General features: G+C 36.8%; 1 protein-coding gene across 1 annotated transcript in view; it reads left to right on the top strand.

Annotated features, from left to right (window-relative positions):
- Nucleotides 1-25,863, top strand: part of USH2A (usherin) — a 991,863-nt gene that overhangs the window by 526,890 nt on the left and 439,110 nt on the right. Inside the window, exons 35-36 of the mRNA XM_036755334.1 lie at nucleotides 17,401-17,552; nucleotides 24,094-24,256. Of these exons, the coding sequence (XP_036611229.1) occupies nucleotides 17,401-17,552; nucleotides 24,094-24,256 (315 nt within the window). The remainder of the gene's footprint in view (nucleotides 1-17,400; nucleotides 17,553-24,093; nucleotides 24,257-25,863) is intronic.

Raw genomic sequence — 25,863 nt, 5'->3', positions numbered from 1 at the left:
GAGAAGGAAATGGCAAACCACTTCAATGTCTCTTCCAAGAAAACTTCATGGACAATATTGGCATGTTATGGTCCATATGGTCCGTTATGGAGTTGGATATAACTGAGCAGCTGAAAAATAGCAGAGAACACACAGATGGGAGCTGAAAAGTGTGGGTTAAGGTAGTTACTCGTTGGTGGGGCATGGTGGCAAATTTCAGAGAGAGAGAAGTATCGTTAGGAAGAGATTAAGTCAGAGTCATCCTGGTCCCTTCCCCAAAGTGGACACTTGGAGAGTCAACAATGGGAGAAAGGGACCAACATGGTAGAAGGATGTTTCATGAGGAGAAGACCCCAGCCATTGAATGATGTTCCAAGGTAACGAGGCAGGAGAGGAATGATTCAAAGTGTCTATGCTCTATTGCCCCTCACCGCTTTTCTCTTAAACAGTAATCACAGGTTGTTAACTTTTTTTTTACTTTTAAACACTTTTTCTAAATTTAGTGTTTGTTTTGTATATGACTAATCCCTCCCTAGATCTACTGTTCAGTTGTTTTTCAGTCATGTCTAACATTTTGTGACCTCATTCAGGATTTTCTTGGCAAATCTACTGGAGTGGTTTGCCATGTCCTTCTCCAGCTCATTTTATAGATGAGAAAACTGAGGCAAATGGGGTTAAGTGACTTGACCAGGCTCAAGCAGGTAATAAGTGTATAAGGTTAGACTTTAACTGAGGAAGATGAGTCTTCCTGACTTTTGGCCTAGTGCTCTATCCACTGTGCTGCCTGGCTGCCTCTAGATCTACTCCTTTCCATTTTCCCTCTCTTTTATCTTTACCTGTTTCCTTGTTGAGTTGATATATAGCTTGGCCAAAGTCATGTATTTTCTTTTTTTTAAATTTTTTTTGGAGGGGGAAGGCAGGGCAATTGGGGTTAAGTGACTTGCCCAAGGTCACACAGCTAGTAAGTGTGTCAAGTGTCTGAGGCTGGATTTAAACTCAGGTCCTCCTGACTCTAGAGCCAGTGCTCTACTCACTGTGCCACCTAGCTGCCCCCAAACTCATGTATTTTCTACCCTCTTTTAACCATTTCAAATAAAAGTAAGCTTCCTTTTACTGCCCCCCCCATTTCTGTCTTACCTCCTCATTCATATAAGCTTCTACTTGTATCCTCAATTATTAAGTTCCCCTTTTCCTCCCATTTTGTTCCCATCCCCCCCCCCCACTGTTTCCTTTCTTCTTTTAAAATCATTAAAAATAGCAATAATCACTCACAGGCCTTCCACCTTACTGGACTTCCTCTGTTATCTCAGAGGGCATTATAGTTCTTAGGGGATAAGCATATCATTCCCATCCACCCCACCATGAGAATACAAACATTTCATCTTTATGAAGTCTTTTTTGATTGCTCACTTGTTTTAACCCTTTAAAATTTCTCTTTATTCTAATGTTTATATTTTATACTTTCTCCTCAGATTTGGTTTCTTACACAGAAGAGGCCCATTTTCCCTATCTCCATCCTGTGTGTAGGATTATACTAATTTTTTTTTTTCTGAATACGTTATCCTTGGTCATAATCCCATATCTTTTGCCTTTTGGAATATTGCATTCTGTGCTCTGCACTTCCATAAGGTTGTATCTGCTAAATCTTGTGAGAGCTTGACCACTGGTCCTCTTAGTACTTGAACTCTTTCTGGCTTTCTGTAGTATTTTTCTCAAAGCTCTGGATTTTGGCTATGACATTCTTAGGAGTTTTCATTCTTTCCCTGGCTTTGTTTTCTGAGGTCAGAGCCTGCATTTAAATCATTTTCTGTATCTGTGGGGCCAGAGGCATATAGTTGTTGGTCAGTTTTGTTCCTCTTTTAAAAGTTTTTTTTTTTTCCCCAGACAAAGCCACGAGGCCCTTCATCTCTATGCACAGGTCCATTTTTCAGTTCATACTGTATTTGCTACCCAGCTCTACTATAGGAGTAACAGAGCTGCCAATTGGTATTTTCCTGCTCCCTGTTCAATATCAGGCCTATTCCTGCTAGATCTAAGGTTACTTCTTGCCCTAGGATAGAGCCATCTCTGAATGTCTTCATGGCATCTGAGGTCCCCTTTTCCTTTTTTTAAATGAAGACCTCTGAATAATCTATATTCTCATATTTCGGTGACTGGAAGGTTAAGCCAAAGTATAATTTGTGAGAAGTATTCCTCTATGCCCCCAATAATTGAATGATCTTCATCTCTTATAGGTTGTATATGTAAAGATACCATTATGTGGTATCTTTTAGGTCTAAGAGATACTGAATCAGTTTACCAACAATTTTCTGCAATAAACATTTAGTAATCACACATAAGACATGGTGCTAGGCACTAGGGGGATATTAAGACAAGAAAAGAACATTTTTAATGTCAGGGAGCTTACATTCTGCTGGTGGGGTTGTGGTTGTGGAATAGAATACATACAGAAAAATGTAAATAGAAGATCATTTGAGAACACACTAATGACTGAAGTGATCAGAAAGAGATTCCTATAGAAGGTGACTCCTGAGCTTCACCTTGAAGGAAACTAGGGATTCTATGGGCTATAATTAAAGTGCTAAGAAATGTTTTCCCTTTTCTTAGAAAATGGCTTTACCAGAGCAGTGAGCTCCTTGCAGGGGTTTATGGGGTGATCACGGATGACTAGCACCTCTGGTGTGAGGGCTTGCTGGCCCTTTTCAGGCCTGCTTATCCCCCTTTTGTGTCCACCTTCACTCAACTCTCACCTGTGTCTCCAAGAAGCTGTGGCATGTGCAGCGACCATGCTCTGGTAAGCCATCTAGGCAGATGGGCTCAGGCAGGTTGAGGGTAACTGACAGGCTTCCTGAGTTGAAGTTAGGGGATGTCTACCCCAAGCAGGTGAAGACTTCCCCCAGAGGAATGAGAGAATGAGAACAATTTGTTCCAATGGCCATGAAGAAGGCTGAAGCAGATGCTGTGGAGAGTGCTTTAGAGCTTGGTCAGACATCAAAAATGCCAAGGTCATCCACTGCATCCCAGGCCATCACAGGTTGTCTTGACTTTTGTCCTGCCACTGGGTGCAACTCTGCCCCACTGAAATCCAATTTATGCTAGAATCAAGACATCACCCCATGATATCACTGGCCAGTTTTTCCTGGGCGTGCCTCATTGTTTTCTCAATCCTTTTATCTCCAGCTCTCCACCTTTCACACCACAAGGAATTTTTTTTTGGAGGTGTGAAGGGTTAAGTGACTTGCCCAAAGTCACACACCTAGTAAATGTGTCAAGGGCCTGAGGCTGTATTTGAACTCAGGTCCTCCTGACTCCAGGACTGGTGCTCTACTCACTGCACCACCTAGCTGCCCCATACCACAAGGAATTTTAAGAATTCCCAAATGTTTTACATTGTAATGGTTTCCATTTGTAAATTGCATTAAGATAGACAAAGCACAAGCTATGTAGTAGGTACTTACAGGTATTATTGACCCCATCTTATAGCTAGGAAAACTGAATTTCAGAGAAATGAAATAAATTATCCAATATCTCACAGCCAGTTTGTAGCAGAGCCAGGAATCCAACCTGGTGTTCTGATTTCGAGTCTAGTGCTTTTTTTTTTTTCTTTTACAGCACACTGGCTTTCACATTTTAAATAGTCAAAATGGGTAACAACCTGAACAAGCATGAAACGAGATCAATTGAGCTAATGTATGTAAAGTGCTTTTTAAACCTTAAAGTATTATGTAAATGTTAGCTGTTATTATTATGGCACAGCTGAAATAATCCTGGTCTTACTACCTTTGCCATAAGTGGCTCAACATTAACTTAAGTATCTATTTCTGATAAAGATGGACCCATTTTCCTGCCAAATCAGAGACATCTTCACAACAGATTGCAGTCTAGTCAATCTATACCACAAGCTCTAGAAGTATAAGATGTGAAAGTTGCGTGTGTGTGTTTAACGGGAAAATCAAAGGGGAAGAGTAGTGATGTCTTTTACGTTCAAGAATGCACTTCTCAATTCTTCCCTCTGTAACATTCATTTTCCTTCATCACATTTATTAGACATAATAGACCCAGCATCAGAGTTGCTGTTTAAAGTGATTCCTATAAGAGGTAAAAAGGGAGTGGGGAAGTAGCATTTCAAAAAACTCAAATTTTTTCAGTCTTTTACCTGATATTCCTGATATTTTCTCCCTATTTACAGTCTCTTCTCACTCCCATCCATTTTACACAGCTGCCAGATTCAACTTCCCAGAACACTACTTTCATCCATCATTCCCCTGTTCATAAACCTTCAGTGATTTCCCAATGCCACATAAAGTCCAAATTCCTTAGGGTGACATTCAAGGCCCTTCACAATCTGCCACCAATCAGCCTTATCTCCCACTACACTCCTACATGAACCCTCTGTTCCAGACAGACTAGTCTATTCACTGTCCTATGAAATCGCCAAAAATTTTTCTGCCTCTATGCTTGCCATATCTTTACCTCTTATTTATGCTCATAATCATCTTTTAAGGCCGAAATTACATCTTACTTCCCTTTTGAAACCATCTCAGCCCTTAACTGTACACTGTGGTGACTCCCTTGAATTCATAGCAATTAGTTGTATTAGCCAAAAGGTAGTTAACAGTCTATAGCCTTGTGGCACAACATGTGTTATATTTTTATGTTATTTAGCCTCCAGTAAATTCCTCCCCTAATACCTTGTTTTTTTTTCCTTAATTCTTGCTGCATCTTGGTTTGTCCTTTGTAATCTGTCATTGAGTACAGTAAACACCCATGGCACATAAATGCTGGTAACCCTAGGCTCTCTCATTCCAGACTGAAGTATAAGGTCCATCAAGTTCTCTGAAGATGGAAAGACCAAATATGGGTCTGGCAATTGGTTTTATGTCTGTTGCATCATGGATATCCTAGTTAAGTTTAGAGAGACTCATCACCAGGTTGCCTGAAGAGTGAAGCATTTTTCATCCATAGCAATTTTCAAAGGCAGTCATTCGAAGAAATAGTAGTTTTGGGATCTGCATTGGAGGGAGGAGGATGCATGCTGCCAGAATCATAGATATTTGAAATATTTGGGAATTATGTAATCTTGTGTCAGACTCTTTCACAATAATCTTGTTGACATGGATTGTTGAGTTCTTTGCACTGATATTCCCAGCACCTAGCATAGTGGACATGTAATAAAGAATTGTTGATTGATTGATGTTAGGCTTAGCTACCACTTGGAGAGATTTAGTACTTCTCAATTTTGTTCCTATCTATGAGATAGCCTTAAATTTTATCATCTGACACAACCACTCTTTCTTATTAAGATCACTTTCAAGAATGAATAGGCTTATTTAGAGGTCAAAGGAAACAACTTCAGCTCATATCCATGGAAAACAACACTTGCCCTTGAGTAGAACTCTCCATGTAGCCTCATTCTATCATAGTCATGTCCTAGGTATTGCTCGGGAGGTATGGCCTCTAGTAACTACTCATTACATCTTCTCATGAGATACTTGTGGTTGTTCCTTGTTGCAGCTCGCTCCACTGGTTGGTCAGGACATTTATATAGTATGCCACTTCCTGAAGTTTCCCTCAATTCCTAACAGATGACATCATTTTCACTTCCTGTCACTACTTCTGTTCTTAATTTTTCTGTTGAACTGTCTATTGCTGCTTTGGGCTTCTTCTGGTTTTCTCAGCCAATGCTATTCAAGTCTGATGGCAGTCCCCTATCTGAGGAGGATCTTCTAAAGCTCACTTATCCTTGACAGAAACACTTAGTCTCTCTGTATCCAACTCTTTTTAAAAATATTTTTCCAATTACAGGTATGAATTTTTAACATTTTTTTTTAAATTTTGAATTCCTAATTATTTCTCTCCCTGCATCCTCTACCCCCTCCTGAGAGAGCAAGCAGTTTGACATAGGTTACACATATGCAATCATGTAAAACATGTTTCCATATTAGTTATGTTGTGAAAGAAAACAGATCCAAAGGAAAAAAAGAACAAGAAAAATGAAATTTTAAAAAAAGTATGCCTCAATCTGCACCAGACTCCATCAGTTCTTTCTCTGGAGGTGGATAGTAATTCCTTTGGAATTTTCTTTGATCACTGTATTGCTAAGAATAGCTAAGTCATTCATAGTTGATCATTGTACAGTATTGCTGCAACTATATACAATGTTCTCCTGGTTCTGCTCACTTCACTTTGCATCAGTTCATGTACATCTTGCCAGGTTTTTCTGAAACCATCTTGTTTGCCATTTCTTGGAATATGATAGTATTCCATCACAATCATATAACATAACTTGTTCAGTCATTCCCCAACTGATGGGCATCTCCTCACTTTCCACTTCTTTGCCACCACAAAAAGAGCTACCATAAATATTTTCTGTACCAAGATATCCTTTTCACTTTTCTTTGATCTCTTTGGGATACAGACTTAGTAGTGGTGTTGCTGGGTCAAAGGATATGAAGTTTTATTTCCCTTTGGGCATGGTTGCAAATTCTTCTCCAGAATTGTTGGATCAGGTCACAGTTCCACCAGTGGTTCATTAGTGTCCCAGTGTTTCTACATCCCCTTCAACATTTGTCATTTTCCTTTTCCATAATATTAACTAATTTAATAGGTATATTGGTGGTATCTCAGAGTTGTTTTAGTTTGCATTTCTCTAATCAATAGTGATTTATAGAATTTTTTCCTATGACTATTCATGGTTTTGGTTTCTTCTTCTGAAAACTGCCTGTTCCTATCCTTTGACCATTTAACAATTTGGGAATGACTTGTATTTTTATAAATTTGACTCAGTTCTCTATATGTTTGAAAAATGAGACCTTTATCAGAGAATCTTGTTGCAATATTTCCCACCAGTTTTCTGCTTTCCTTCTATTCTTGGCTGCATTGGTTTTGTTTGTGCAAAATCTTTTTTAATTTAACGTAATCAAAATTATCCTTTATCTTCTTATACATCTCAGGAAGTTCCATCTAGAATTTCCTCTCTCTAAATGTGCATGCAGTCTCTCTCCCTCCCTCCCTCTTTCTCTCCCTCCCTCCCTCCCTCTCTCTCTCTCTCTCTCTCTCTCCCCCCTCTCCCCCTCCCTCCCTGCCCCCCCACATTTCTCTCTTAGGTCTTTCCTTTGTTTACTTCACCGTTCCTGCTCTCCCTCCCCTTGCACAACCTCTGTCTTAGTTAGACTACTCTTGCCTAGATTATTCCAACGTAGCCTGTCTCAGCACTCTCTCTCTATGCCAATCCATCTTCCATTCAGCTGCTAAAGTGATTTTTTTTCCTCAAGCATAGGCCTGTTCATGGTCTAACCCACACCAATAAAATACAGCACCTCCCTATTATTTCTCGGATCAAATCTAAAATCCTCTGTTTTATATAAAAAGCTTTTCATAACCTGGCCCCTTTCTACTTTTCTAAGTGTTTTTACATTTTATTCCCTTCCTTTCTATGATCCAGCTACACTGGCCTACTTGTTCCTTTCACATGAGACTAATTCTTTTTAGTATTTCTTGACTTACCATCTTGCTAGCAGCTTTTCCCAAACCTTCTTTAATTCTTCTAGACCCCGCCTCCCTTCCTCAACACAGAACCTCATAGTTTATTATTTTGTTGAGAAAATAAACCATCTATCATGAGCTTTCTCTTCTCCCTTAATACTTCAAAACCTCCCCCACTTTCTTTGCTCTAATCTTCTGTCATGAGGTGGCCCTTATTTCCCAAAGACAGCACCCTTCTTATGCCTTTAATTCCACTCACTCCTATTTCCTCTGGGATCATGACCTTTCGAGGGTATTTCCTCTCTCAAATCTTCAGTCTCTATTTACTGGATCCCTACCTCCTGCCTACAAGCATGTTCAAGTACTAAATACCCTTAAAGAAATTTTCATTTGATGTTATCATTCCCTCAATCTTAGGTCTTCCCTCTCTTTCATAGCTAGACTACTAGAAAAATCCATTTTCCTTCATCGCCTCCACTTTCTGAACAACTACTTACTTCTCAACCACTTGCAATCTGGCTTCCAATTTGAACACCTGATTGAAAGTGCATTAACCACTCCCCTAAATCCCCCTCCAACTATACATATATGCTAGAGTTCTTCCTAGGGCCCTTTTCTCTCTTTGTACCTTATCTCACTGATTATCTCAGTTTCCAGGTTCAAGTGTCATCTTTATGCAGATGACTCTCAAATCTAAAAACCAATCCTAATATTTCTCTCTGGAGTTCTAGTGTCTCATCACCAACTGCCTGCTGGACATTGCCACCTGCTTGTCCTTTAGGCATCTGAATCTCCATCTGTTCAAAATGGAAATCATTGTCTTTCCTTCTAAATACATCCCTTCTCCAAACATCCCATTTTCTGTAGAGGAACCTGACAGTTTGCAATTTCAGGGTTGTTCCTTCCTTGACTAGTCCCAGTCCCTAATCACCTGTGTTCTATCAGTTGCCAATTCTTGTTTGTTCTGTCTCGTCAAAATTTCTTGTTCCATCTCATCATAGGACCACACCCTCAATCAATCAAATATCAATAAACATTTATTAAGCACTTAATATGTGCCAAGAACTGTGCTAAATATTGAGGATACAAAAAGAGGCAAAAGACAGTCCATGGCTTAGAGGAACTTATGGTAGAGACAATGTGGAAATGAATATACACAATAAATTGTGTATAAACAAATAAGAAATAAACAACAGACAGAAGGTTTTGGAATTAATAGGGGTTGAGGATGGTTTTCTGTAGAAGGTGGGATTTTAGTTGGGACTTAAAGGAGGCCAGGTAGGTCAGTAGACAGAGTAGAGGAGGGAGAACTTTCCAGGCATGGGAGACAACCAGAAAGAGTACCTGGAGCAAGAGATATAGTGTCTTGTTCATGGAACAGCAAGTCTGACTGGATAGAAAAGTACATGTTGGGGAGAAGGTGTAAGAAGACTGGAAAGATAGGAAGGGGGCTTGGTTATGAAGGGCTTTAATACCAAATAGAGCATTTTATATTTTGTACTGGAGGTGATAGGCAGCCACTGAAATTTATTGAGTAGGGAGGTGACATTATCAGACCTGCACTTTAGGAAAATCACTTCAGTGAGAATGGAGGACAGGTTGAAATGAGAAGAGACAAGGTAGGCAGACTAACAAACAGGCAGTTGCAATAGTCAAGGCATGAAGTGATGAGGGTCTGATCCAGGATGATGGCAGTATTAGAGGAGAGAAGGGGTCATATCTGAGAGATTTTGCAAAGCTGAAATCAGTAGGCCTTGGCAACAGCTTGGGGATGAGGAGTGAGAGACAGTGAAGAATCCAGGATGACTCCTAGGTTGGGGATAGTTTTCTTTTCAATGGTAATAGGGAAAGGAGTAGGGTGGAGGGTATGGGAGAAAGATGATGAGTTCTGATTTGGATATATTTAAGATATCTACTGGTTATCCAAGTTGAGGTGTCTGAAAGACAGTTGGAGATGTGAGACAGAAGTTCAGCAGAGAGACTGGGGCAGGAAAGGTAGATTTAAGAATTGTCACCATTGAGATGGTAACTAAATCCATGGAAGCTTATGAAATCACCAAGTGAAGTAGTATAGAGAGAGAAAAGGAGAGGGCCCAGGACAGAACCCTGAGGGACACCAGAGGTAAGAGGGTCTGATCTGGAGGAAGATCCTGCAATGAAGACAGAGGAGTACTCAGATGGGTGGAAGGAAAACCAGGAGAGAGTAGTGTCCTGAAAATCTAGAGAGAAGAGAGTCTTAAGGAGAAGGGAATGATCAACTGTGTTAAAGGCTAAAGAGAGGTCAAGGAGAATGAGGTTTGTGAAGAAGCTATTGGATCTGGCAACTAAGAGATCATTAGTAACTTTGGAGAAAGCCATTTTGGTAAGGTCAGAAGCCAGAGAGTGAAAGGAGAAAAAGTGGAGATACCTGTTGTAGATAGCCTTTTTGAGTTTAGCTATAAAGGACAGAAAAGATACAGGAAGATAGTGGGGAGAGAAGGATTAAGTGAAGTTTTATTTTCGGGATGGGGGAGGCATGGACATGTGTACAGGCAACAGGAAATGAGCCAGTAGAGAAGGAGAGATTGAGAATGATAGGTTGATGGGGTTGCATGTCAATTGGTGAATGGCTAAACAAGTGGTAGTATATGATTGTGATGCAATACTACTGTGCTATAAGAAATGATGAGCTCGATGATCTTAGAAAAACATGGAAAGACTTGCATGAAATAATGAAGAGTGAAATGAACAGAAACAAGAAAACCTTATATACATTAACAGCTGTATTGTTTTAAGAATAATTATGAATGACTAAGTCATTTTGACTGTTATAAATACCCAATTTAACTAAAAAGGATGTATGAAAGAAGACACTATCTACATCCAGAGAAAGAATTGTTAAATGGAAGAATTTGTAGAATTATTTTACATATATATGTAAATAAGTATATTTACATATGTTTGTAACTAATATATAAAATGTATATATATACATGTACTCACATATTTGTGTGTATATGTATATATATATGTATGCGCACACACACACATATATATATACATATATATATATATATATATATACACCCTCATGCATATTTGTGTCTAATGGTAGCCATCTCTAGGGCAGGGAGTAGGGGGGAGAAAAAAAGGAAAAAAAGAAATTTACGTGATAACTTTATTATATATTTAAAAAGAATAGCAAGTTGTACACCATAGATTTGCAATTTCATGTGTGATCATCTACTATGTTATGGAAATGCTTGTTTTTTTCCATAAATTAAAAATAAAATAAAGAAAAAAAATTGAAAAAGAAAATAAGCGATAAAGTGGGGATGACAGGGGGTAATCTGTTGGAGGAGATGGGATAGAATGTGACCATTTGAACAGCCAGAAACTTTGGCCTTAGTAAGCAGTAAGGCCACTTCATCATGTGAAACAGAGGTGAAGGAAGAGTAAGTGGCAACAGGCTCCTGATTAATAGGAGATGAGGAGGAGAGAAGAAGGAGTTCACAGTGACAGTGAATGGCCTCAATTTTTTTCTGTAAAATATGGTGCAAGAACCTCAGCTGAGAGAATGGGGGGAAGAGAGCCATAGGAAGTTTGAGGAAAGATGAAAAAAGTTTAGAAGAGTTGTTTTGGAACGTGAGATAGTGAGTTGATTAGGGAGGTGTAATAGGATTGTCTAGCAGCAGTGAGGGCCCAGTTAAAATTATTTATTTTAAATTTGCAGTGGACAAAGTAGTTGCATTATTTTCCCTACCTTTGTTTATCAACACTTGTGTAGGAGCAAAGGACATGAATGGTGGGAGTGATCCAAAGCTGAAGTTGGATGGGTCTAATTGAAGATGGGATAAGGCAGCTAGAGATAAAGAGAGAACAGTATAGAGTTGAATTGTTTCAAGAAGGAGTTCAATTGGTTTACCCTAGTTCATATGCTTATCACCTTTCGCCTGTATTTCTGCAGTTGTCTTCTAAATATTATCCCTCTTTCCAGACTTCCTCCTTTTTAATCTAGTCTCTAGAGAACTGCTAAAATGTTTTTTCCTAAAACACCAGGAGTCATCATCTCACTCTGTTTCAATAAACATCAATGATTCCCTATTAACTCTAGGGTCAAAGACAGACTCCTCTATTTAGCATTTAAACCCCATCACAATAGAGTTACAGAATAGTAGCCTTGGTACTCACCCTTTATCATTACTCTCTGGCCTTGTTTTTGGAAGGTAGAGCCATGAACCTTTTAATTTCCATTTAAGGAGAGGCCTAAGCACAAACATCTCATTTCCCTGGCAGCCTCACTCTCTTTAGACTTCCTTGACTTCAACACCATGCCCTCTCACCTAGTACCTCCCCATCACTTTTTCTGTTTTCTTTTGTATACTGTTTTACCCCCATTAGATTATAAGCTCCTTGAGGGTAGAAATTTTTTTTTTGTATTTGTGTATAAAAGCACCTAAAGGCACAATGTGTAACACACAATTACTGACTATTGACTCTCTACAAGAGGCCTTTTCTCATCCTTCATTTTCCAGTACTCCCTCAAATTACCAAATTTATTTTATATATACTAATATATGTATATATTTCCTTTCCTGACAGGAATATAAACTCTTTGAGTGCAAGGATTACTTCATTTTTGTCTTTGAATCCCCAGTGCCTAGCACTGTGACTGGAACATAGGAGGCACTTAATAAATGCAGATCGATTAACTGATTCATCTACTTTATGTTCTAGCTAAAGTGACATATTGTTTTCTCTAAAATCAGACATTGTATCAGCTGTCTCTGTCTCTCTTGTCTGGAATGCACAATATCAAGCTTATTCATTTTATAATGAAGGGGACTGAGATCCAGAGAGGTTAATTGATTTGCTTAATATGGCACAGTTACCCCCCACCCTACTCCCATATTCTAACTTCAATTGCATTGCTTTTTCCACCATATCATATTGACTGCTCCACAGGTTTAGGATAGTGGCTTAGGTTTGTTAAATGGGCAGAAACTAAAACAAATTGCCCCTGCTGGCTTCTTATCAGTCCATATTTAAGAAAGTTATAATCCATAATTTTCAAAAGACTCACTTTGCATTTTGAAAACCCAGCTTCTTTTTTTTCTTTCCTTCGCAACTGATTGGCCCCTTTAATATAATACAATGGTGTATTCAGCCAAAGGCATATATAATGTCCTTAGGCTTGAGAGGGGCATATTAATTAAAATTATTTTCAGGATATGTTCATAAATTCTTCTTAGTCGATTTGGAATTCCAAGGACAATGACAATTATTGTTGTTGTTAAAATATTTTATAATTATGACTATATTTCAATTTTATAACTGGATTAGATCATTTTAAAAATCCATTTCTCTATTACTCAGATTCTATTTATATGAGGAAGTCTTCTAATATGAAATTGGATAGTGTACAAGATGACTCTTCTTAATGAAGCAATTAAATACTTAAAATCATAAGTAAGCAGCATATTTTAAAATAGAACAAAAATATTAAATCCTAATAGTTGAAGGCTGGCATTGAATACCACAGGAAATGATTGAAACTCTTCCCTTGTTAAAAAGTAGTAGAGATATTCATATATCCTATGTGATTCTACTTGGAGACAGGGAGAGTACATTCACAAAATATCTCAATCACAGTCTCAAGCAACATAACATTGTCAATGGCCATAGGTTATACACCAATGTACTGAGGTCTTTCCTTTCAGTCATCGACCAGTGGAAAAACAGTTATCCCCAGCTCTGAAAAGATAGCCAATCTACCCCCTTTTCAGAGCATATATATCTCTCTGACATTCTGTTTTGTGTGTGTCCCTTTTCCTGAGCAAAGGCCTTTTGGATGGCCTACAACTTTAATCTTTCTCAAACATATCTTGTAGCTATGCCACATCACTAGAAGAATAATGACATTAAAAATAAAGCCTTTGGCCAACTTCAAGGTGAAGTTTGGAATCATTGCACTATGCAATTTACCAGAGAAAATCTTACCTGATCTCCCCCTTTTGCTTAATTCTGGACTCAGCTAATTACCCATAGAAAGAGCCAGTCCAAAACTGTATAATGTATACAAAAACTCATATATGATATATGGATATGGATATGTCAGAATCACAATCAATAAACATTTATTAAGTGTCTATTGTGTACAAGGCACTGTATTAAGCACTAGGGATACAAAGAAAGGGATAGGACAGTCTTTGCCCTCAAAAGCTCACAATGTAATGGAGTAGATAATTTTTTTTTTTAGAAAAGCAGAAAAGTGAGGGTTATGGAGGGAGGAGAGACTGGATAATGCATCCTCCAGTCAGACTGGGAAAAGACCTGTCTAGGTGTTTCAAAGTTTATTTCATCTTGTAGAATAATGAGTTTCTAGAGACTAGAATTTCAGAAAAGTATGATATATATGAATGCATATATATATATATATGTATATATATATATATATTCCACTCAGATTTACTGTCACTAGTTAGACTTTAATAATAGTGAATCTCATTTAGGAAGCTTTTCAGTCTTCTGCACTTCTGTCAGTACAATATCATCCATGAATGGAGCCATCTGGAGAATGTTACGATATATGGGAAATCTACTTTTGTTTGAACTCTGCATTGGACATATTCCAAATATATTGAGACCAATCTTTCAAAATAATATTTTCTCTTTCTAACACTTACCTCCTCATTGTAGACCAGCTGGTCATACCATCTTTGCTTTGGTGCCATTTTTATTTCTTCTTGTAACATATTAGATACTATGAGGTTAGATTCCAAATCCTCTGCTGTCATTGTGGGAGAATGTTTGTTATAGAAATATTTACAGATCTTTTCCAATTTTTCTCTCTTCATACTCTTTTCAATTCTGTTATTAAATCCTCTTGGAATTATTTAGCTTAATTGAGTCTCTTGCCAAGCATTCTGTAACCTTTGCTTTTCTTCTGCTCCATCTGACTTTTATGACATGATACTGGTCATAATCTTTCAATTTCCTCCTTCACAAGATTTTATTAGTAAGTTTATTCTAAACCAGTGTGACCCTTGGATTCCATCTCTTATTTTGGCAGGAAATTGAGTATTTGTTGGCTAGGTAGTTTCTGATTTTGACCTTTTTCTAGTGACAATTGATTATGAAAATAGTGAAATAGTGAAAACCTGTGTGATACATGTTCTTTTATCTTTCCCATTTGACTTCATTAGTTTGTTTAATAATTCAGGTTGGAGTCTCTTCAATTATCCGTCATTTCTTTTCATTTTTATTCTTCTAATTTTCTTTTGGTTTTAATCTTTACCAAAAGAAGTCAATAAGCTGAGTATATATAATCTATTTGGAAATTACTCATGTCAGTAACCAGTCATTTAATTTGCATTAGAATACAACACTACCTATGTGACTTACATAAGGTCACTTAACCTCCTCTCTGCTGACCTTTGTCTTGAAGTCACTGACATTTCTAGTAGCAACAGTTAAAGACAGCGTGTTACAGTAGTAGAAAGAATGCCAGATACGTAATCAGGAGAGACCTGGAATTTAATTCTACCTTTGACATTTACCAATTATTTTACCTTGGTCAAGTCACTTAACTCTTGACACTCAATCTCCTATCTATAATACCTGTAATATTTTCTTTACAAAATACTTGTGAAACTCAAATGAGATGACATATTTTTGTATCGTAAATATTAAACTTCATGAAATGTTAGTCATTCTTGTCATATTTTGATATAATTTGGAGGATCCTGGAAGTTTTAATAAAATTCATCTGCCTTTTTATCATCTGTATCATCTTGCTGCAGATGTGAGTCCACAGGGTAAATTGTTTTCATTGTAGAATATTTGCAAATGCTTATTATGAACACAGCTATTTGAATGGCCAAGGGTTTCACAAAATTATTTTTTTATTTTTTTTATTTCCTTTTGCTTTTAGATGCAAAACCAACTCCTCTAATTCATTTATTTACATCTCTAAGGAGAAACTATAATTATCCTTCTATTTAGCAATAACCTTCTATCTTCTGGTTTCTTTTACAGTTTGAATGTCAAGATTAACATGCTCCACTTTCTACAGTAGTTCATTAGACCAAGAACTCATATTTTCAGTACTAACATGTTAAAATCCATAGAAAGTTTGAAAGTTGTGAATTTTAACCTCTTCTGTACCACTTTCTACCACTCTAACACCATATTTCCCAAGATTAAAAAAAAAAGGCCATGCAAGCTTAAGGGCTATTAAATATTTTTCTTTGTTTCATGGGTTGTTTTGGCAAACTAATTCATCACTAAGTGTCCAGCCTGACCCTGATCTCCCCGTTTTTGTTTACTCCTTGGTAATAAATTGCTGGAACTGTATGCAAAGCTTTTCTTTCATGAGAGATCTTTGTAGGACTAGTGCTCTCCTGGATGAGCCTTTGAGGATCCAGGGTCACTTCCATGCTACAAAGAAATGCTGGACTAACATTTTGTGGAGGTTGTAAGGAAAGGAGCTGTGGTTTGGGGGGTCTTGTTTTTAGTATCATTAGATGGAATAGGGAATATTGGAACTGTTACAATGATAAACTATGCTGTTTTCTTTTTCTTTTTTCTCACTTGGTATCAATTTCAATCTTTGCTCTAAGGAGTCAATGGTTTGACTACATACAGGCAACTGGTAAAAGATTTACCGTCACCTCAGTAGCAAGTCTTTTCTATTTCTTAAGAGTAGGTTTGATATTTGGTTGTAATGTTTGCAGCTTGCTATTTTGAGTGTCTAATGAACCTCTTAAGAAAAATATTACAGATATACATTCATGTGGCTTATGAATAATGTACATGATTTTGGCGTTTCTCATTTATTTCTTTTATTTAAAGGAAAAAAGCCATATTAATATTGCTCAGCTATTCTAGTAGTTTGACAACTCATTGGTCATTGGAAAAAGATTTAACATTTCTAGTAGCAACAGTTAAATTAGTATTTATATATGATTTTAAAATAATGTCAGTCTTAATCCCCTCTTTCCTCTTCTCTAGAACTCTGCCATGGTCACTGTTGAAGTGGAAGGGAAGTACCTAAGGTCAAGGACAATTTTACATTTTCTATAGTTACATTGTTTTTTGAGTCCAAAGAATCCATCATTTAATGATCAGCCTTCTAACGATCAGTCTCTCTGAATTTAGCGAGGCTTGGAACAGCTACATAGTACAGATGGGCCTGGAGTCAGGAAGGTTTGAGTTCAAATATGGCCTCAGACACTTACTAGTGAGACAAGTCACTCGACCTCTGTCTGCTTCAGTTTCCTCAATAATAAAATGGGCCTAATAGTAATAACTACCTTTCAGGGTTGCTGTGAGGATCAAGTGAGATGATATTTGTAAAATGCTTAGTACAGTGCCTGGCACATAGTAAAGACAATATAAATGCTTGTCCTCATCGTCATCAGCAATCACATCGTCAACATCATTGTCAATTATTGTTGTCCTTTTCTGTACCCATAATTGAAGTCTTTCTAGTTTGGACTTGTCACAGTTTGGGTTCCAGCATCCTAACCTTCAAGAACTCAGAATCACCTTCACCTCATGCAGAAAGGAGTAGTACAAAATTAGTGGTAGCTAAAAGAAATTTCATAAAAACACATTTTTTATAACCTACTTATTTTTGAACATTTAATTATGGTGATAGATAAATTAAAAGAGGGAGAATGGTGAAAGGAGAGAAGAGTTATGGACTGGGAAGAAAGAGTTCTAAGTCGTAACTCATCATGCCATCTTGCATGAATCACTAGAATCAGATTCCTTATCTGTGAAATGAGAATGTTTGACTAAATAATTTCTAATGTCTCTTCTAGCTGTGACATTCTACAATTCAATAACTTGTTGCTCCTGTACAACTGGAAACCTTTTCAACATGTGCTGTATTCTTGACATAGCTCTCTAAACTATGGAAATCATGCTCATGACAACTTATTGCTTCCCTAGGTATTTTAACAAGTTATGGACTGTACATAGATGGTGTACTAATGCAGAATTCATCATACCTCAGCTATTATGCTCATGGATTTGCTCCTTGGAGTTTGCATTCTTTCAGAGTCCAGGCATGCACAGCCAAAGGTTGTGCTTTAGGGCCACTGGTGAGTATTTTGATTTATCTTTTAAGAATGTAGGCCTTGGTGAATGGCACTGAATGTCATGGTAAATGGGAATGCCTCATTCCGGTCACTACTAACCCATAATGCAAAATGTGACATTTTATAAACTTTGTCTTTCAGGAGTTAGAGAGCATTTGAAAACTAATCATTTGTTCCTGTTCCAAAACTACAGATAGGTTGCACCTGCTGTGAAGGAAGGAATAAAGCATGCACATTGAAATAAAGAAAAGTTAGCAAGTTTAAAGGATACAAATGTAGCTTACCTACCTTATATAAAGAATATAAATAAAAATTATAATTAACTTAAAAAAGATGAGGGTCTTAATAAAGGGAATAAACAAGGGACATAATAAAAATAATTACCACAACAAGAAGGAATACTGATCTATAAAACCAGAGAGTTGATCTAATGTATTAAAATAAGCTACCATATTAGTCTGATAGGGAATGCCATATGTACAGGATTTAGGATTATGTTAATATCAGTTTGTGATATCTGGAAAGAAGAAATGTGAACATTTAGATGCTAATCCCTTCCTACCAACCACTAGCAATTGTCAGAATAGCAAAATTCCTTTTGCTTTTATAACACAATACTTTCATAACTAATCATACTTAGTATTTATTAACAGATTATATTTCTTTGGGGTGGTCTTAATTTTTTCCACTAAATTTTCCTCCTTCAGATTTTTTTCAGATATATTTGCTATGGACATTGGCCCTAGGGAATCAAACCTATTAATCATTTGAATCAGTACATTAGTCATGAAGCATTCATTAAACACTCTCTGTGTGATAGGGATTGTGCTAAACCCTGAGGAATCAAAGGAAAGCAAAGACACAGTCCTTGCTCTCAAGGAGCTCACATTCTGATGGGGAGACAGCAGATAAAAAAAATTTTTACCTAGAAGATACATATACAGTTGTAACCCATTCCAATTCAGTGGGGGAGGGGCAGGTCTATGCTGCCAACTATCTGTGGGTCCTTTGTCCAGATTGTTGAAGAGAATCTGAGTTGAGGTCTTTTGTGACTGCATGAAGAATGGAGATGATACTAGAGTTCTGGAGAAGAGAAACATGACTGAAGAATGAAGAATGCCTCTCCTCTACAAAGCTCTCACACCAACTGTACTCCTCAGACAATCACATAATTTTCTCCATCCCTCCAGCATCCTATTCTGTGGCCAGGCTGAGACACAGGGCTGCCCTTCCCCAACCTAGCTTAGTTAAATCAGGTTATGCACTGGATTGGGAAGGTAAGAAAGATTGCCCACAATGAAGATTCACTCTCTTCATTATGTAAAGTACAATATAAATATTGCCTTGAAAACTGATTTTGGGTTTTGATTTTTGCTTTTCTTTTTATCACACTTCATATTTTCTTTCCAAGATGAGTTACTTTCATGTGGCTAAAGCATAATCTATCCATAGAGCAGAACTGTAGACTTTATTATCATTAAAGATTTTATAGCTGAGACTATTTTGTGATGGATATTTATTCTTAAAAGCATGAAGGGCTTTTAGCCAATTTTTCTCCTGTATTTGAAAACACTCTCTCTCTCTCTCTCTCTCTCTCTCTCTCTCTCTCTCTCTCTCTCTCTCTCTCTCTGTCACACACACACACACACACACACACATACACATACACACACCCTTATATGCAACAGAAACTTCCACAACTTTTTAGGAATTAAAACAACAAACTGCGATTTTGGTGTAGAATCATTCCCCCTCTCTTTTTTTTTTGGTTATGTCAATGTAGCCATGCTCTGAACACATGGGATTTTTACAAATATACTTTCTGCAATGTTTGGGAGTGATGTGAGCTCTAAAAGATAAGATGCTACAACATGTTGCAAAGGAGAAAATCATAGAATTTGTTTCTCAGACTGTTTTCCCCACTGATTCACCAAATTTCAACTCTGTGCTGAGTCCATAAGTTGGTTTCCTTGGTACTTTTCTTCATCCTTGTACTCAGCATGCAATCCCTTTTCCCAAGCCAGTGATCCATCTCTAATCACAGGCACTGAACAGCCACATCTTTATTTAGAACAACTCAACTAAATACTGCCAGGAAGTTAAAGTCCCCATCTTCATTTGATTTCTGAAAGATTTTTGTATCTATTACAGTAAAAATCCTGCTTTGAAAATTTTGCATCTCTGAGTACCCTAAATAATGCTAGATAACATTCCCAGTAGTAAACTGATATTACACAAGCAGCTATTTTAGTTGCTAATCTTTTATTTAATGTGCTTTATTGATTGATGACAACAATACAACTATCTTTAGAGGCAGGTTTTTCTGTCCTACAGTTATAAGGGTATGGCCAATAGAATTTAACCTATTGTAAGAGAAGTATACATCTTTGAGAGTACATTCTTTAATGTATACCTCAATGAATATAATTTAAGCAAATATATATATTTCAATAAAATGTGTAATCCATTACATATATTTTCTTATTTGAACTAATCACTAAATGAAATTTCATTTTATTCAGTTTCAATTGCTACTTTTCCTCAGAAACTCCTCTTACAATATATCTGTATTTTTATAAATAGAGAAGCTAATTTTTCTAATTTTATATTTTGAATACTGCTTATTATATAGTTGTAATAAACTACAACATACTTATACATTTCAAAAACTATTCACATGTAGTATCTCTTTAGTCAGTATACATAGTTAGTAATATTAAAAGATGTAACAAAAAGAAAATACCACCAAACAGGGAAAATAGCTGGAATATAATTGGATAGACATATATAGATCTATTCCATTCATTGTTACCATTGCTAACTGTTCTAAATTAGTAAACACAATAATTTCCCTGTATTATATTAAACAAATAAGAAAAGGAAAAAAGATAGCTGATCCCATCCTTGTTTTGAAAGAGAATTGCTTTTATCCCATTTGTGGTTTATTACTGTATTTTTTCCTTGTTGTTTAAAGTTTTGTTAGACTAATCTCTCTGTGAACAATGTCAGTTCTAAATAAATGGAAATGTAACTAACATAAACAAGAAACAAGAAATTTTAGGATGTAAACTTTTTGATGAAATAACTTTGTGCCTCATCATTAGTTTTTTTTTAATTGTTGAAACATTTTCCACCAAATCACAAAAAAAGTAATTTTCGAAAGTGTTTTCCCTTCACTTTTAAATACTTCAGAGAAGTATGATTGAATGCTTTGTTGTTCTGCAAAGTTACTTACTCTATGTAAACAAATTATCCTCAGTTTTATCTGACTAACATATTGATTCAGAAAATATTGAATAATATTAACAGACTCTAAAGGTTAGTCCTCAGAACTGTGGCTGATTCCAGAACATTCATTCAGCCCACTTCCCTCTAGCTATTTTTAGTGGACAGATGATCATAAAATTTAGACTTTAGAGAACATTGAATCTAAGTATTTTACAGAGGAGGAAACTGAGACCCTCAGAGGTTAAGCAATTCTCAGTGGTCACTAAAGTAATCAATAGCAGTGGGGCAGAAAATCACAGTTCCCGTTATGTATTGTTGCTCGTATTCTTTCTATTAATACTCACGTATAAGCAAATTTTCTTCTTACAACCTGCTTGGACTTTAGTCCGCTAGCTAGAAAACAAAGCTTGCACCACTCATATATAGTAGCCATTTTTGCTTTGTCACACAGACTGAAAGCTGAACGCGTTGGGTACAATGGCGTCATATAGTTGCTTAGTACTTAAGTTGATTTAGTGGAAAGAAACAATCATTTATTAAGTTCCTACTTTGTACCAGGTCCTGTTCTAAGTGCTTTATCAGCACTAAATAAAAACAAAGAAATCAAAGAAAAATTTGGTAACAGCCATAGGTGCTATTATTATCCTCATTTTACACTTGAAGAGACTGAAGCAGGAAGAGTGGAAGTGATTTGTCCAGGATCACACAGCTAAAATATGTCTGAGAGCCAATTTGAACTCAGTTTTCCTGACGCCAGGCCCAGTATGCTGTCCACTACACATGTGACACCTAGCAGCTTCTATAAATATACACTCTTTAAATGACATTTTTTCTTACTTATAACCCAAGTTACTGAAGTTTAAATGTACACGAGGAATTTATGGTGGCACGGTGTGTGCGTGTGTGTGTGTGTGTGTGTGTGCGTGTGTGTGTGTCTGCATCTGTGTCTGTTTGTTCAATGGTCCTGTATGACAGTAAGTCAACAATTAGTTTTCCATAACAGGAAGCTAACAACTACACAAGGCACAAGATAAAAGTGTGTTAAAGGTGAACCTCTCCAGAGTGCAAAAAAGATTTAATTTAATGCCCTTTTGTTTGCTCCAAGCTTTTAAAATACCCTTTCTTCATTCAAAAGGAGTTTTACCCAACAAAAGCCTATCAGTATATAAAGGTTTCTGTTTAGCTTTAATACCCATTAGAGTTCCATGTAAATGAAAAATAAGGAACTGAGATAAAAGAAAGCAAAACTTTATGGTCATAGAAATCCAGTGTATTTGGGAAATGTGTGTCTAATGTATACTTAGCTTAAGTAATATTGAGAATTCAAATAATCATAAATGTAATTTTCTTATTGAGAAAAGTCAGTCTCATTATATTGCAATTCCTATTTTTATTTCCTGGCAAACTATTAACAAATATAATTGTAAAATTACAATGCAAAGTGCTGGCTTCTTCTCCACATGCAAATAAAGTGAAAATTGGGGTTATTAGCCCAATAATTGCAGCTTAAAGATAATTTTGCCTGAAATAACCAAACGATTGAGGCAAACATATTTGGGGAGAGCTGGTTTTGTCATAATTACCTTAATCCTCAGTTTCATTTTTGGTCTAATTATTTTTGGAACAATTTATGTCTAATAAATAACAGTAACCATGAATTTAAACCAATTTGTTTGTGAAGATATCTAAAAATAATGAAGCAATGACTTGACAGTTTTTCAATCAGGTATGGTGTTTGCACATATAGCTGCTGCCCTAATTTCTGACACCCTTAAGAAGCATAAATAATTTCAGCTTGAAAGAAAATATATATGTGTCTATGTATGTAGAGATCCATGACTGAATAAGTATATAGGCCATAATGAAGGGAAGTTTTGTTTGCTTACCTTCAGATGGGATCACATATTTTGTGAGGGCATGATCCTTTTCTCTCTATATGAGCTCATATTTATCAGTGTAGTCAATAAGTCTTCAAAGGTCATGCAATTATAAATGATGCTTATGAATTTGTTTTAGTTAATTAACTCATAAGTTAGAGGCTGTGTATTGTAGGAGATAGCATATTGAAGTCAGAGTCAGGAAGATTTGAATCTAGATACTAGCTATATAAATATAAGCAAATCACTTGTCTACTCTGTGCCTCAGTTTCCCCATCTATTAAAAAATTGGAGCTGAGCTTGATAACTTTAGACATCTATTCTAGCTCTAAGCCTATGATCCTGTAAATCTATGACTGAGACAAACAGTAAATTGTGAATCTCTTCGCCATCATTTTGTTTCCTTGTCTGCCTTCCTTTTGCCTTGAAATTTGACTATTTTAAATATTTGCTACTTTTGGCCTATATTTTGCTATTAATTTCAGGGCACTGTGGAATCGAATCAACTTTTATTTCAAAGCCCTTTTGGGGGAAGCATAATCCTTTTTCTTCCTTCTGTAGTGAAAAGCACATATAGCAAAGTGAGTTTTCATAATTTTCTTTTAAAAGCCATGTTTTTCAAATACATACATACATACATATATATGTATGTATGTATGTAATAGGGAAGGAATCACCAAGGTACAGTTTAGGAGTCTTTATTTGTTGACTGAACGTCCAAGTGATTGGGACAATCCCTGCATGCAGAGAAGTAAAAGCGTTCTGTGAACTGCTCTGATTCAGTCAAGTTGATTGGGACAGCTTTTTTGATAGACTGGTAGAATCAGCAGAAAGCCCAAGGTAGCTGTCATTCCATTCATACCACTTTATAAACAAATCATGGCATATTGAGTTATGTAGCCTACTGCAGTGGAAAGTGAGTTGGCTTAAGAGTCAGACAAATCTGATTTCATATCCTGTCCCTGCTGCTGCATACTATGTGACTCTGGGCAAGTCACTTTTGTTTTTAAGGCCTCAGTTTCCCTATTTGTTAAATAAGGAGTTTGGTGTAGATGATATCTGAGGTCCCTTCCAGATCTGACATTCTGTGATTATGAAGCAAAGGGTAGGAACTATTCTATTGCCATGGCATATATAAACACAGTGTGTAATTATGGATGTAAGGTCTACCTCATTGCACCCTTTCTCACAATCTGTGCTTCAGCATATGATCCTATGAGGGATACTGCACTCAGGCAGGCACTTCAACTTCAAGCACAGTAGCAAGAGACAGCAAGCATGGTGTTTGTTTTGATTCTGATGGCAGTATATAGCACTCAGACAAGATGCTCCTGTCAAAAGAGTTTATTTCACAACAAGGGATTCTCGGAAGAAATACATTCAGAGGAATAGATGTGCTTCTTTCATTCACAAATAAAAAGTCAACTTTATATTCACAGGTAGAAAATAGGACAAGTGAGGCGCCCCCTGAAGGAGAAGTGAAAGTGTTTGTCATCAGAGAGGGGCCCCGGGAAGTCAAACTGATGTGGGAAGCACCAGTATCTCCTAATGGACGCTTGACCTATGGAGTCTTTTTTACAGGGCTTTTCTACATGGAACAAGGTAATTTGTTCAAAATTTTTAAAAGTCGTAAATGTAACTGATTTTCGTTTGAAGTCTCCTATTTTCACAGATTTCAGTTGATTTTATTCCTTTGCAAATAAGTGAGTTCAATATCCAAAGAATTTTCTTATCCAAGGAATAAGATGAGATCCCCTACCCCCCTCCCCCCAAAAAACCACATGCAGGTATCCTAGTGGAAATGTTATATTTCTTTCTGCTTAACAAAATTTTGCTCTTCCTTGTTAAGGGTACTCAAATGTTGTTCCATCCTTCCATGTGTCACTATCCCTGTCGCATTTATACTGACCGTTCGTTCAGAAGCCCTGGGTGATCCACAAGAAAGGAATTTTAAAAGAAGAAACATGGAACAGATGAAGGGCAAACTTTGTGTTATCTATGTTAATTTTTTTCGAGGGAGGGGTTGGGTGTGATTTCTTTGTGGGTACTTCTGCTGTAAGTTGATGCAGTAGCTGACTTCTCCATTAGATCTATTTGAAATACATTTTTTAAAAAGGCCATTGCTTTCTAATAGCATGACAAAAAAAAACTCTTTAATTCACTAGGTTAGGTGTGTATTAGAGAATTTTTACTGAAGGAAACATCATAAACTATTTGTTTACAATTAAAAATTTACTTGTGTTTTGGTATTTTTTTTTCTTTTCTAATCACATTTTGAATTGAGATACAGTTTTAATGCATGCCTTTTATGGGAGGATATGGGATGTTAAGGATTATCACATATTATTAGTATAAAAAAAGTAAGCTCAATAGGAAAAGTTCCATTGAATTACCTGTATTTCTTTGTAATATAAAGGAGGGAAAAAAAAGAAAACACCACAAAACATCAACACTTGGTTCCTTTCCATTTTAAAAGGGACCAAGGAGAAGCAGATAGGGAGAGTTTTCAAAATTCTAAGAGAATGCACTTGTTTGTCTACTGATTTAGTAAGCATATGTCCGGAAAGAGTTGAATGTATGTTGGGAAGTCTTAGTTGATCTCTCTCAAAGACTGGTGTGCCCCTCTTTTTTATGCAATCAGGGCTTTGATGTATTCTGCTGTGAAGTACTTGTAAGATTATGAGGTGAAGGAGTGATGATCGATTTTTAAAAAAGGAGCAACATTTAGGCTGGACCCATGACAGCCCAGCCATTTCCGCCAAGGCGGCGGGGTGAATAATGCAAAAGCCATATTCCCCCTTGTGTTTAATCTTGCATTGTTTTTGCAGAGAGAAATTCTGCTTGCCTTCTAAGTCATGTCATCCTCGGTTGTCATCCCGTCTTTCAAACCATCAAAATGGTATTAAATGTTGCAAAGCCGCGCAGCAAGAGAACTTTCAAAAGTCAGAACCCATTTGCAGAGCAGCCCTTGTAGAAAATGTATTCTGTTCTCGGCAGAATTTTCCTTCAGTTCTTTCCACTGAGAAGTTTACTGATTTCTCCCAGTGGAATCTGCTGGAATTTATCGGTTCATGGTTGGCAGTCACAGATTAAGGTAAATGTCGATCCGTAATGACCCTCTACATGTTAGTATTGCAGTAAAGCTGGGCTTTTATGTCAAAGATATCGGAGAGGGAGCTATTACACATGACAGGGGTGATCAAGGGACT

Source organism: Trichosurus vulpecula, chromosome 4, assembly GCF_011100635.1.
Source record: "Trichosurus vulpecula isolate mTriVul1 chromosome 4, mTriVul1.pri, whole genome shotgun sequence".
Classification (NCBI taxonomy): Eukaryota; Metazoa; Chordata; class Mammalia; order Diprotodontia; family Phalangeridae; genus Trichosurus; species Trichosurus vulpecula.
The sequence above is the reverse complement of the archived record's forward strand: the minus strand, read 5'-3'. Positions and strand labels throughout refer to the sequence as shown.